The 13,494-nt window shown below is 43.5% G+C and overlaps 1 protein-coding gene across 1 annotated transcript in view; it reads right to left on the bottom strand.

The window, feature by feature from the left end:
- Positions 1–11,613, bottom strand: part of VPS41 (VPS41 HOPS complex subunit) — a 181,230-nt gene extending 169,617 nt beyond the window's left edge. The window contains exons 1-2 of the mRNA XM_015417909.1: positions 11,572–11,613; positions 383–421 (exon numbers count right to left, since the gene is read on the bottom strand). Of these exons, the coding sequence (XP_015273395.1) occupies positions 383–421; positions 11,572–11,589 (57 nt within the window). The 5' untranslated portion in view covers positions 11,590–11,613. The remainder of the gene's footprint in view (positions 1–382; positions 422–11,571) is intronic.
- Positions 11,614–13,494: the final 1,881 nt, after the last annotated feature.

Here is a 13,494-nt window from a genome sequence, read left to right as displayed (position 1 = left end):
ATTTACTCAAAACAGAAAATGGCAGCACCCAGGTTCCGGCGTCTGTCAAGATTCATTCTGTCAAGATTCATTATTAGAGCCGAACTGTGTGACCATCCATATTTACATATTTTTTAAATATCATCCATCTTGTGATTTCAGTAGCTGCACAGTTCTCTGGTTTTAATCAAAGCTTTGAAAACCACGTGGCATAAAACAATAATAACTCCTCCGTAAATAAGCAGCTTCCAAATCAGAAATGAAGCAGAAAAGCTACAAGAGGTGAGGAGAGGAGAAGAAAGAGGAGAGCTGGGTTTTTTTTCCTGCTTGTTGACAAAGAACTGACAACCAGAACACCCCCTGGAAGCTCTGAAAAGGGCTAAGACTTTTTGAAGCAACTTACTTCAGACTCATCTGTAGATTCTTCATTACTCTTGGGCTCCTGAAAAAAAACCACATAAAAAGAGGAAGACATTACAAATGTTGGCATCAAGAACCGTATATCTCCATTGTTCTTATTTTTGTTGCTAGAGCTAAACGACAAAACCGAACAGAGGAGATTCTGATAACAATCTAGACAAACACCACCTGTTGGCATTTCTGATCTGCAGAGGTGATCTTCAAACTCCACAGACCCGAGACCGACCTTTAACTCCCAAGATGCAGCATGGGAAGCCCACTGAGTTGCAAAACACATGGCTGGAAGTTACACGATGCTACAATTGTAAGCCTCCTTGAACCACGAGGAAAGCGGGGTATAAATGCTTTAACGAATAGATAAAAAACAGATAGAAATCATGTGAGAGTGAGGAGGAGGAGCCAGAATCTCTGTGCTCGAAAGCAATTCTCTCCAGTGCTGACCAGACATACTTTCCTGTCCTCCTCCTCTCAGTACGTATACCTGCAGAGGGGACACAGGAAGTGTGGCACTCTTACTTCCTCCGAGTGTGAACTATCACCAAAGACAAATTTAAAATTTGGAAATCCTACGGGGGCTTGTGACACAAAGGGTGCGTTCAGACGGGTCATTTACAACGGTTTAGGTGCCGGTTGGAATTGGTGTACTTATCGGTGTTCACACGTAGAACATCTGCCTTCCATCCCTAACCGTTGTAAAGAGCTTTAAACCGTTGTATTCTGCCACTAGGTCCCCAAATGGTGGTATCCTGAGTGCAACGGTTGTAATCGCTTTACCCCCCCTTTTTTTTTTGATCGTTCTCCACTTCCGTTCGGAAGCCTGAGGCTTCCGATTTTCACCCGCCATTTTTTTTAAAGGTCGGCGATATGCGCTTGGGCGAAGCTTCACCTGGCGTTTGTTTAAAAAAGAAAAGAAAAGGGCCTTAGTTTAATGCTTCGGAGGCATCCGGGACCTCAGGGAGGCTACTTTGCTCTTTAAACTTTAAAGGTAAGTCCTTACCTTAAAAGTTTAAATGTAAGACGGGGTTTTTTGCGCATATGCGAAGATCACCATTCTGTGGATGGCTGCCTATGCGCATGCTCAAACTGAGGTTTTGGTTTTTTTAAATACCGATGCCCGCTGTGTGTGAACGGGCATACAGCGATGGGATCCGCAGACAAGAGGTAAGTGTGATCGCGTTTCAGCCGGCATAAACTGCAATGGCTCCAACCGGAGCAGTTTATGCCAGCTGAAACGGCGCGTCTGAACGCACCCAAATAGTACCAGATCAATATCACACTGCTGTCTGAGGCCTCAAAGCAACCGACCGATGCCAGCAGCAGCTGTAAGAACTGGGCAGATATTAGGGAGGGCAGCCTCCAGGTGGGACTTGGGGATCCCCTGGAAATACAGCTGATTTCTAAACTACAGAGATCAATTCATCTAGAGAAAATTGATACTTTGGAGAGTGGACTGTATGGTATTCACCCCACTAAGGTTCCAGTGCCCTCTCTAGGCTTCATCCCCACATCTCCAGGAGTTTCCCAACCTGTATCTAGCAACACTATCCCCCCTCCCCCCATTCTCGTCCCAGTGGTCAGGGAGACGTGGCAACCCTGGCAGATATTCAAAAAGGACGTCTGTCTTGCGAAGGAAGCGCCTGCTTTCAGGGGTGGCCAAACATGCTCAACGTAAGAGCCACATAAAATAAATGTCAGATGTTTGAGAGCCACAAGACATAAACAAATATCACACGTTTTTATTTTAAAAATGTGCACATTTGCTTTTTATTAACATTAAATGAGACTGCCAAAAATAAAAACAAAAGGGGTAAAAAAACAGATATTGATAATGATATTTATTTGTCCAATGATATTTGTCTGCTAATGATATTTGTCTAAGACAGAAAGAGAGCGCGAGGTGAAAAGAAAGAAGGGAAGAGGTGGAAAGAAAGAGAAACAAAGAAAGCAAATAGGAGGGAGGGAGGGAAAGTATGGCTCCCCTTCGCTTCCCCAGCTGCCCTGCTGGTAGCCGCACAAAATGTATAAGCCGCAGTTTGGCCACCTCTGGCCTGGTTCTTTGCACTTGAATCCTCAAGGTTTCCCACAAACCATTGCAGAAATATGTAGTAAACGGCTCATTTAGCCATTCACTATATCAATTTGTTTAATTCTGGCCTTTCAACCAATGCACCAGGTTACAATAAAGTCTCAGAACCAGAGAAAGTGCCCTTCCAAAACAGATCCTCCATCACAGAATTATATTCAAGCAAGAAACTAATTCAAGCTTGTTCGTGTTCATTAAAGGCATATTTTGTGCTTTCCTTGATCGTGTTGCATTGGATCCAAAGGATCCATTCCACCCCTGCAAGGAACCTTTTCCTGCTAGGACATGCCTCTTCCATTGGAGCAAGGACCCCTGCACTGGAGAAAGGCTGTACCTCAGTGTTACTCACTTGTCCACACATGGAGAGCTATGCTGACAACTGCCACCAATAGAAACAGTCACTAGGGATGGGCATGAACCGGAAAAATGTAGTTCAGTTTGTGACGTGCTCCATTCACAAACCATGGACTGTCATGAACTTTTAGCCGCCTCACTAACCGGTTTGGTTCCTGTGGTGGTAGGAAACCCCTCCGGCATGATAGAGAACTCACAGGGGTTCTCCAGCTGACTCTTCTCTATCTGACTTCCAAGTTTGGTGAGGATTGGATTTACAGGGTCTGAGTTACAGCTCCTCAAAGAAGGAAAGTGCTTTCAGGGGAAATGACAGGCACACAAAACCTTATACCCAGAATTAAACTTTTTTGGTCTTAAAGGTGCCATTGGGCTCAAATTTTGTTCTGTTGCTTCAGACCAACAAGGCTACCCACCTGAATCTATCTAGGGCCAACCCCGCTTTAGCTTCTGAGATCTGATGAGATGAGGATAGCCTCTGCCGTCCAGGTCAAGGTGCTGCTTGATATACTGTCATTTAATTTCCTATTTTGGACACTTTCCTTCTTTTAGCTATTACAGTCCATGGGGGCTAGGCTATTTTACATGAAAGACTTCGATTGTGGATTTGCTTTTAAAAGGATTAACCAAATTAAATCCATTCAAGAGGAACGCTGGGAAGGATGCACATTTAAAAAAAAACAAAACACATTATTCTTGCTCCTGCATTTCTCAAGCCATCGAGGAAAGTGTGACTGTAAAACATCTTTCTTATAAGGCCATGAATCTTTCTGTCACATGCATGCGCGGCGCGCACGCACACACGTACACGCACAAAAGCAATTGAGTCTGCTCTTGCTAATCTCTCACCTGTCCAGTGGCAAAAATCTGCTGATGCCATGCCTCCTCCAAGAGGTCAGCAAAATGAAGATTTACTTAACGTATTTACGGTTATCAATAGCAATAAAGGGTTACAACTAATGTGCTGACAGTGAGCGTAAGCATTTTAACAGTGGCATGATAGAAACAAAGCCTGCAGAAAAGAGAAGGCATTTCAAACCGTATGAGGTAATATTTTGACACTAAGATGAATAACTGCCGCAGTGTGAGAGGAACGGAGACACACCACTAGGGTGGAATCAAATGACTGCACACTGGGCAAGTTTTGGGATGGCACCTGCAGGAACAGGTTCCTGTGGTACCTATTTCTGAAGGTAGGCTCCACACCGGCTTAGCTATAACAAGTCCTCTGACGTCCAAAATTCAGACCTACCGGGCACACACTAAGAAACACAGCTATACTTCTACAAACCACCTCAGAATACTGCTGAATTTTTTTCCCCAAATCCTAGGTAACTACAACCATCATAGGCCCAGGCAATTCTGCTGCCTAGAATTCTTCCAGCTCTATTCTCTGGAAGAAGTTACACACACATCTTTCCTGTGAGAGAACCCCTTCAAACTCACTCATGGCAGAACAATGGCTGCACAAGCCAGTTCCAACAGTGTGATAAAACTGATCCTAAAGCTTCCAAGATGATTCAGCTGAAGAGACAAACTTGTGGTAACTGGTACTTCAAAAGCTGACGTGAGTTACCTCACACTGCGGTCCATAAAACGATGTGTTTACATGGTGTTTTCATCTGCCGTCGATTCAGTGTCCTTGTGCAAAACCAGGATCTGAGTAAAACTCACCTCCACCCAAGTGGATATAAGATGGCCTAAGAGAATTTCTTTCTGACACCACCCTTTGGGTCATGGAAAGAATGCACCTTGATTGATCGACTGACATTTATTACAATTAAAGACCAGCAAAACCATGAATGCAACTTGTCCCTGGCTTACCCAGGGCACTGCAAGGGAGTAGAGTACATGTAGATTGTACTGAACATGCCATCTGCTCACGCCCACACAAAGAAATAAAAGACACAGGGTAAGTCTTAATGGCCTAGCTCATATGGTAATATCTACACTGCCCAGCAGCGGCTTTCCAGGTCTCCACCAGATGTCTTCCCCAAAAATATTTCCTGAAGTTTCTTTTAACTTAATTGTAGGGGGCAGAAGTTGACCTTATACAAACAAAACAATAGCAAGTGTGGGATAGCAATCAGTGTGCTCGTCTACCATCTGGGAGACCCAAGTCCAAAATCCCACTCTGTCATGAAGTTCACAGGGTCACCTTGGGCTATTCACACTTCCTTCAGCCTAATCTACCCCACAGGGCTGATGAGGATAAAATGGGGGTAGGGAGCTATATATACCATCCTGAGCTCCTTGGTGGGAAAGGCAAAAAATAATCTAAAAACATAACAACAGCACTGCTGGATCAGGCTGGACGTCCATCTAAGTCTACCCTTCTGATTCCTGCAGTGGCCAGACAGTTGCCTTTGAGGGCCAACAAACAGAGATCAAGACCTTTCCATGACATTGTCTTCTGATACTGGAGCTGCAGTGGCTCAAGTGGTTAAGACGCTGAACTGCAGGCTGTGGAAGGTCAGTAGTTCAGCAGTTCGAAACCCGGGTGCCGCATAATGGAGTGAGCTCCCATCTCTAGTTCCAGCTTCTGCCAACCTAGCAGTTCGAAAGCAAGAAATTCCAAGTAGATAAATAGGTACCACTTCGGTGGGAAGGTAACAGCATTCCGTGTGCCTTGGTGTTTAGTCATGCCGGCCACATGACCACGGAAACGTCTTCGGACAGCGCTGGCTCTTCGGCTTTGAAACGGAGATGAGCACCGCAACCCTAGAGTCGGACTTGACTGGCTTTCGAGCAAGGGAACCTTTACCTTTTTTACTGGCATTCCATGTGGTACTGCCTCTGAACGTCACGTGTATGTTGCCTTCAGTCTCCCTGGCTAGTAAGTGTCGATGGACCTCTGCTTCATGAATCTGTCTAATGCCCTTTCAAAGTCATCCACTCTCACGGCCATCGCTGTATCCACTGGCAGTGAATTCCACAGCCAAATTACCCAAGAAGTGCAATATTTCCTTTGATCCACACTGAATCTATCACCCATCAACTTCACTAAGCACCCCCAGGTTCTAGTATTTGAGAGCCAGCATCATGTAGTGGTTAAGAGTGTTGGACTGGTATCTGGCACACCCAGGTTCAAATCCTTACTTGTGTAACGGAAGCTCTCAGTCTAACCTATCTCACAGGGTTGTGAGGTTAAAATGGAGGAGTGGAGAATGATGTAAGCCATGCTGGGTCCTCACTGGGGAGAAAGGTGGAGTATACAAGAATTAATTAAATAAATACTATAGGAGAAAAAGTTCTCTCTGTCCACTTTCTGTATCTCATGTATAGTTTTATAAACTTCTATCATATTCCCTCTTTCTCAACCAAACACGTACAAAAACGTGTGCCTACCACAAAACCATAGCCCCATCCCTTGTAAGGAAGACTCTCCCAAACAGAAGAGAGGAGTAAAAGTCATACGTAATCGGCAGTACTGTCCTTATTTTTACTAATTCTAAATTCTGCTGTGGGAATCCCAGCCCCAGCTGTCACGCACCAGGGCCAATTTGCCTGAACTGCCTTCCCTCAGCCTCAGATAGAGAGGGGCAGGGACTGAGTGTCACCCTAACCCACCTGTGGCTTAGAAGTGCTGTACCAACAACTAAAGGACTGTGAAGGGTTAATTCTTCACAGAGCCAGAGAACCATGAGTGACAGGCTGCTCCAGGCAATCTGATCAGTCAGTATCAGTTGAGGGGGGAAAAAATCTTGCAAGAGATGTATGCTGAGAAGAGTCAGTCAGATTCCTGCCTTAACTGAGAAGAGTTGAGTACTGAGACAGTCTGAGTCTAGTCCTGATGAAAAAGGGTTTATTGCTGACAGAGTCAGATTTCAACCTTGACTGAATGCAGCCTGAATTCAGCAGTAGCTGAAAGCAGTTTGAACACAGACAGAGAACTGTGGGAAACATTTGGCAAAGAGGTTTGGGTAGTAGAGAAGACTCCCATTCAGGCCAAAGGAAAAGGGATAAATCTTCTAGAGTGAGAAGAAGATTCCCTACCCATTAAACAGGGAGAGTTCTCTCTGAGGAGTACAGATATCCCAAGTGTGATGTGATTAGAAACTGCTCGTAGAGACCTTAAAAGAACAAGAAGAGTACTGGTGTTCCAAGAGAAGGGATTTGGGTACTGGGAAGAGGGTACCAGCCATCTGGGCACCAAAAGAGTCAGCAATTACTCAAAGAAAGTGAACTAGAGTGTTTGGGAAAACACTGGAACAAAACCCTGTGAATGAATTAAGATCTCATTAGCCTGTTATATAAGATCAAACGTCTGTGCTCATACTAGTTTTACCTCAGTAGTTTCAACCCGTGATTTCACATAACCTTTCCCTTTGATGTTAAATAAAACCTTTTGTTATTTTTGGAATTTTAAAAGCATCTCAAGTGCTATTAAAGTTAAAGAGTGATCCTATCTCTTCCCTTGGGGTCCTGGGCTGAGCAAATAGTCAAAATATATCTTACTGACAGGGTGGGACAGCCAAAGTTTCTTCAGAGAAGAAGAAAACACGTTACTAGGGCTGCTCAGTCAGTGAAGGGCCAGAGAAACAGAAGGAAAATCTAGCCTCTGAGGGAGACAAGTGGAAGGGGTCTGTCATACCACCTCTTCTCCCCTAGCTCTGCTCCCTGCAGAGCTGAGAGTTACAACTGGTCCATCCTCCTTGGCATCCTCCCTCAAGCCTCGGTCACAATTACTACAATCCTTTCTTTTGGTGCATGTGCAGTGTGAAATCACAAAAGGACACGGGAAGAAAGCATGCATTTACGAGTTTTGCGTAACAACCATATTTTGCAGGGAGCTAGCATTATGGATGCACCAACCACCAAACATGATTTTAACTGCCTCCCAGAACAACTACATTAGTACCCTGCGATGCTTGATTATAGCTAACAAAATGGTGGCCAAATCACCCAGTATCTTTAACAAATGAAGAAACAGAATTTTTGTGAAGAAACAGAAGAAATACATTCAGATTTTTTTTTCTTCCAAATGGCCCAGCTGTTTGCTTTGTCTGTCTTCCAGGATAATATTCCTCTCCCAGTCAAAGGGAAACTTCTCTTCCTCCCATGGCTATGCCTTTGATCCTCATGTGAACCATGACAGAAAGCAAGCAGCAGTCAACTGTGACACCTGTCACTCTGCCTCAATCTTACAGCCAGTTCCCACATTTCCAAAAATCCTACCTTAAACCTTTCCCGTTGGGATATTGAAAAACTGGCTTAAAAAAAAAAACACCTCCATGTATCTGTTTGTACTGTTTGTATGTATGTATATGTATGTATATGTTATCATTGTTTGTGTATGTTATGTGGAAAATGTAATAAAACCCTGTCCCTTTGGGGGCAGTTTTAAAAAAATAATCAGTTTCACAGCTTTTAAAATGACTGATTTTTGTATCCCCCCCCCCCAGCTACCAAAACAAGAACTATAACAGGACTGAATTCTCAAGAGAAGGAAAAAGAAGTCTCTAGAGAAGAGTTCTTCTGGACTTACACTTTACCATGCTTTTTTTTTTTTTGAAGGGAGAATATATGACTTGAACTGTTAACTGAACTGTTTTCTGCCAAGTCTTATAAGTCAATTAAGCATGAAGAAAAACATTTTGACAAGCAACTGCTTTTTTTTTTTAACATAAAGCACCTCAAGATCTCGGTACTGTTCTAAAAAAGAACCTTGTACATGGGGTTACAATATTTTTTTTTAAAGAAAAGACCACAAGGAAAGAGTCATCAAAAGAAATAAAAGCAGACTACAAATTTAAGAGGCGAGTCATCAAAAGGAAGAAAACAGGACCACAGATTTGAGTCTTTCAAATACTGCTTACATATTTGCAAGGTTGGGAGAGCAAGGAGATTCAGAGAAAAGGTCCACCAGAGGGGAAGGACAGAGGCAAGAAACAGAAGTAGTAACAGGAAAGACAGCCAAGAGAAAAGACAAAACAATGAGGTAAACAAAGAGGAACAAGAGAAAAGAGAGAAGCAGGAGACAAAGAGTAAAACGATTTAAACACAAAGGAATCAAAAACCAATAAGTGGAACATTACAAAAGATAAACATGAGCAAAACAAGACGAGTGGGAAGGAACCAAACAGGGAGAAGAATCAGCAATGACAATGAGAAAGTGAGACAGTTACACATCTCTGAATATTTCCATTTTGGGACAGCCGTCTTCATAGACTGGACCTCCTGCTTTACTAAGATTCATCTGATATTTCAACTGCTGGCAGTGCCATCCTAAACAGAATTACATCCTTTTCATTCCATTAAAGTCAATGTGCTTAGAAAGGTGTGACACTGCTAGTAAAAGCACTTAAAAGTCCAAACACTAAAGGACAGCTTGTACGATGTTTAAATTTCACTGCAGATTTGCAGATTTTCAATGAGATTATCCATGAAAGTATAGTATTTAGAGAGCTGTTTTGCTTTTAAAGAAAAAGAAACATAAAAGAGGGCCCCATCCGAAAACAATACTCTGCACAAGACACTAAGAGCTATAAGGAAGAAATGTAAACAGTAGGATTAAAAAACTTTAGTCCTTTGATGATCTAGAATATCAGCTCAAACTCATTCTGGCTTGAACCCTATGAAATTAAAATGCATATTATATTGTTGAGTTATTTTCATATAACCGTTTCATTTTGTGCGCCATCCCTTGCATGCTCTTACTGGGGTAAAAAATATGGTAACAGAAATAACAGTGTGATTCTATGTAGAGTTACTCCAGTCTAAGCACATTTCATTGACAGGAGCAACTCTGCAGAGGACTGCACTGGGAATGTGTGCAAGACTGCATTATTGCTATGAAAGGACCTACTAATTTTAATGCAGCTGCCTTCATCTATAGTACAGCTCTCAGTTTAACCAGTCCAGTCCCAACCACAGTATTTGCTGATTTCAGTGCATATTTTTACAATACACAAAAAAATGGAGGGGTACTTTCACAAAGGGAACAGGATTGTAGTCTATCGCATATTCTCTTGCTCTCACTGCCCTGTTTTCTAGGTTTGTGATTCCATTTTTGCACTGTTTATGATGTACCAGGTCTGATACCACTTTTTGCACTGTTCCTAATCTTTGCAGTTCTAGTCCTATTGCATTGTTTGTTGGTGGTGTCATGCTGTTCGACTGCATTGTCTCACACTGTGTACCCCGCCTTAAGTCTCAGCGAGAAAAGCTGGCTATAAGTGAAGTAAATAAATTGTCATCAATCATACGCCTTGCTCCTATTGGTTTCCTGGAATGAGGAAAGGCTCTTAATTTCAGTAATATCCATAGCATGAAATTAGATTGTGAAGAGATAGCCCACGGTTCAGTAGGCTGATACACATGGGATTTCTTTTTCATTCGTCCAAAAGCTTCCAAAAGCCATCATGACAAGCTGCCTTTACTTATTTAGGTTCGTTCCCCCCCCCCAAAAAAAAACACAGTCTGGAGAAGAGAAGGAGCTACTTTATCAAAGGTGAAAAATGTGTATTTGGTGATTAGTAATAATTTCATTTTAAAACCATTCATTTCCCCAGGGCAGCTGAAATTCCTGAATCTGAGCATAAATTTTAAAAATAAGATGGCAGGCAGGGCTGATTTGATGATTTCACACTGATTCCAAATGTGCACGGTAGATATCCATCAGTAAGGGGAAAGGACTCTTGAGTATTTCAAAGGCACACTCAAGCAGCATCGTAAACGACATTTACTAGCAAGCATGTCCCATTGAATTATGTAGGACTTACATGCTTAGGACCACACTGCCAATCCATAACAGCAACAACAATATTTTACTTGCTGTGCTCCAGGGCTAAGCCCTGCCACAGCTGACAGAAGCTTTAGGGCTAAATCCTTAAATGAAGCCCACTGAAGATTTACACCCCAGTCAACAAATTGACTAGATCAAGGTCTCTGGGCTTAAATCTTAAATCACCATGTTGATTTCAATTGGAACTAATGGGTTTTGGTCAAGTATTTAGCAGTTGGCAACAATGAAATCCGCAGGAACAAAAGGCTTGGGGGAAGGGGTGACTTTGCACAAGAAAAACAGGCCACACGCTGGATTTGAGTATAGACCAAGCTTCATTCCATCTGCACCTTTAAAGTGAGATGCCTTAGTACTTGCTAGCATGCAGCTCCAACGGATGGCCCCTAAAGCTTCCTTCGACAAACACCTCCGCAGGGCTGCCAACCTCCAGGTGGGGGCTGGAGGTCTCCAGGAATTACAACTGATCAGACAACATAAATCACTTATTTATGTCATTTAAAGCATTTGTTCCACTTCTGGAGAAAAAGGCTGCTTTGGGCCCTCCGGCATTAGATCCTGCGGAGATCCCTCCCCTCCCTGAACCCCACTCTCACAGGCTCTGCTCCCAAATCTCCAGGTATTTCCGAAGCCAGAGCTAGCAACCCTACCCGGGCAACAGCCGTCAAGCAAAGAACAGCCCCCTCGTTTCGTTCCTCTCTAAATCCTTGCTTGCTCCCTCCCACAGATCCTCTTTCTCATCACTTGACTCCCCCCGTTCCCCAAAGAAACACACCCCAGGGCTCTTCCCCGCTTTCCATTCACCATTTGCTTCCACCCCAAATATCAGTGGTCCTTATTTCTCTAGCTTTCCAATTCATTTTGCCTATCACTTCTCACACACATATACAGCCCGCCTCCCGCCCCCCCTTTTGCAATCCTTTCGACTATTACACATTATTCTTAAAAGCACCCAGTTTGTTACAAGGCTTCATTCCACAGCTATAAGCTTTACCTTCTCTGCTTCCGCCATAGTGCTGCTGGCTGATCATATGAGCACACCCGGAAGTAACGGGCTTCAGGCATTCTGGGTAATGTAGTTTCCGCCCCGCTTCTGGCGCTCCGTGCAAAGGATTCTGTGTGTTCGCCCGGTGATGTGAGAAAAGTTGGTGTGAGAAAGTTGAGAAATCAGGGCATTTCCTATATACGACTGGTTAATACGAATACGCGCACTCAAAAAAGTACTTGCGAAGTCAAGGGGACACCCAGGAATCTGCAGTCGCGGAACTTCTCGGGGCTGCAGTCAGTCATGTTCCTCTTAATAGGGTCCTGCAAATCTGTTATGTTTTTAGCGCTCCCAAGAGCTCAGTGTGGCAAACTTTTATTTCTAATTTCTAATAAGCGGCATCTTGCTGGTATGCATCCTTATTCGGAAGCAAGTCCTATCTAATGAGTTCATAGGATTGCACCTTAGGCTAGAACAAAGTTTGAGTCCAGTGGCAAAGTCTCCGATTTTGATATATTTATTCGATTATATATCTATTTCCCCCCTCATGGATCACTGCCTTGTCGTGGCGAGGGGGCTTGCGCAGTTCAATGAAGCTGTGGGCTATGCCGTGAAGGGCCACCCAAGACGGACAGGCCACAGCAGAGAACTCAGACCAAGCGTGATCCACCTGGAGAAGGAAATGGCAACCCACTCCAGTATGTTTGCCAAGAAAACCCCATGGACAGTATCAAAAGGCTAAAAGATATGACGCCGGAAGATGAGCCCCTCAGGTCGGAAGGTGTCCAATATGCTACTGAGGAAGAGCAGAGGACAAGTACAAGTAACCCCAGAAAGAGTGAAGCGGCTGGGCCAAAGCCGAAAGGACGCTCAGTTGTGGATGTGTCTGATGGTGAAAGGAAAGTCCGATGCTGCAAAGAACAATACTGCATAGGAACCTGGAATGTAAGATCTATGAATCAAGGTAAGCTTGACGTGGTCAAAAATGAGATGGCAAGACTGAACATCGATATCCTAGGAATCAGTGAACTAAAGTGGACAGGAATGGGCGAATTTAACTCAGAAGACCATTATATCTACTACTGTGGCCAGGAATCTCGTAGAAAAAATGGTGTGGCCTTTATAGTCAACAAGAGAGTGCAAAAGGCAGTACTGGGATACAATCTCAAAAATGACAGAATGATTTCTGTCCGATTCCAAGGCAAACCATTCAACATCACAGTAATCCAAGTCTATGCCCCAACCACTGATGCAGAAGAGGCTGAAGTGGACCGGTTCTATGAAGACCTACAACACCTCCTAGAACTAACACCAAAAAATGATGTCCTCATCATCATAGGGGACTGGAATGCTAAAGTAGGAAGTCAAAAGGTAACTGGAATAACAGACAAGTTTGGCCTTGGAAAGCAAAATGAAGCAGGGCAAAGGTTAACAGAGTTTTGTCAAGAGAACACACTGGTCATAGCGAACACCCTTTTCCAACAACCTAAGAGGCGACTCTACACATGGACATCACCAGATGGGCAACACCGAAATCAGATTGACTATATAATTTGCAGTCAAAGATGGAGAAGCTCTATCCAGTCAGTAAAAACAAGACCTGGAGCTGACTGTGGTTCAGATCATGAGCTACTCATTGCAAAATTCAGACTTAAACTGAAGAAAATTGGGAAAACCACGAGGCCATTCAGGTTTGACCTAGATCGCATCCCTGATGAATATACAGTAGAGGTGAAGAATAGATTCAAGGGTCTGGATTTGATAGATAGAGTGCCTGAAGAACTATGGACAGAGGTTCGTGACATCGTACAGGAGGCAGCAATCACCACCATCCCAAAGAAAAAGAAATGTAAGAAAGCAAAGTGGCTTTCTGATGAGGCTTTACAAATAGCAGAGGAAAGAAGGAAAGCGAAAGGCAAAGGCGAAAAGGAA

The sequence above is a fragment of the Gekko japonicus genome, unplaced genomic scaffold, assembly GCF_001447785.1.
Source record: "Gekko japonicus isolate JY-2015 unplaced genomic scaffold, Gekko_japonicus_V1.1 scaffold708, whole genome shotgun sequence".
Lineage (NCBI taxonomy): Eukaryota > Metazoa > Chordata > Lepidosauria > Squamata > Gekkonidae > Gekko > Gekko japonicus.
Note: the sequence above shows the minus strand (reverse complement) of the source record. Positions and strands in the feature narration are given on the sequence as shown.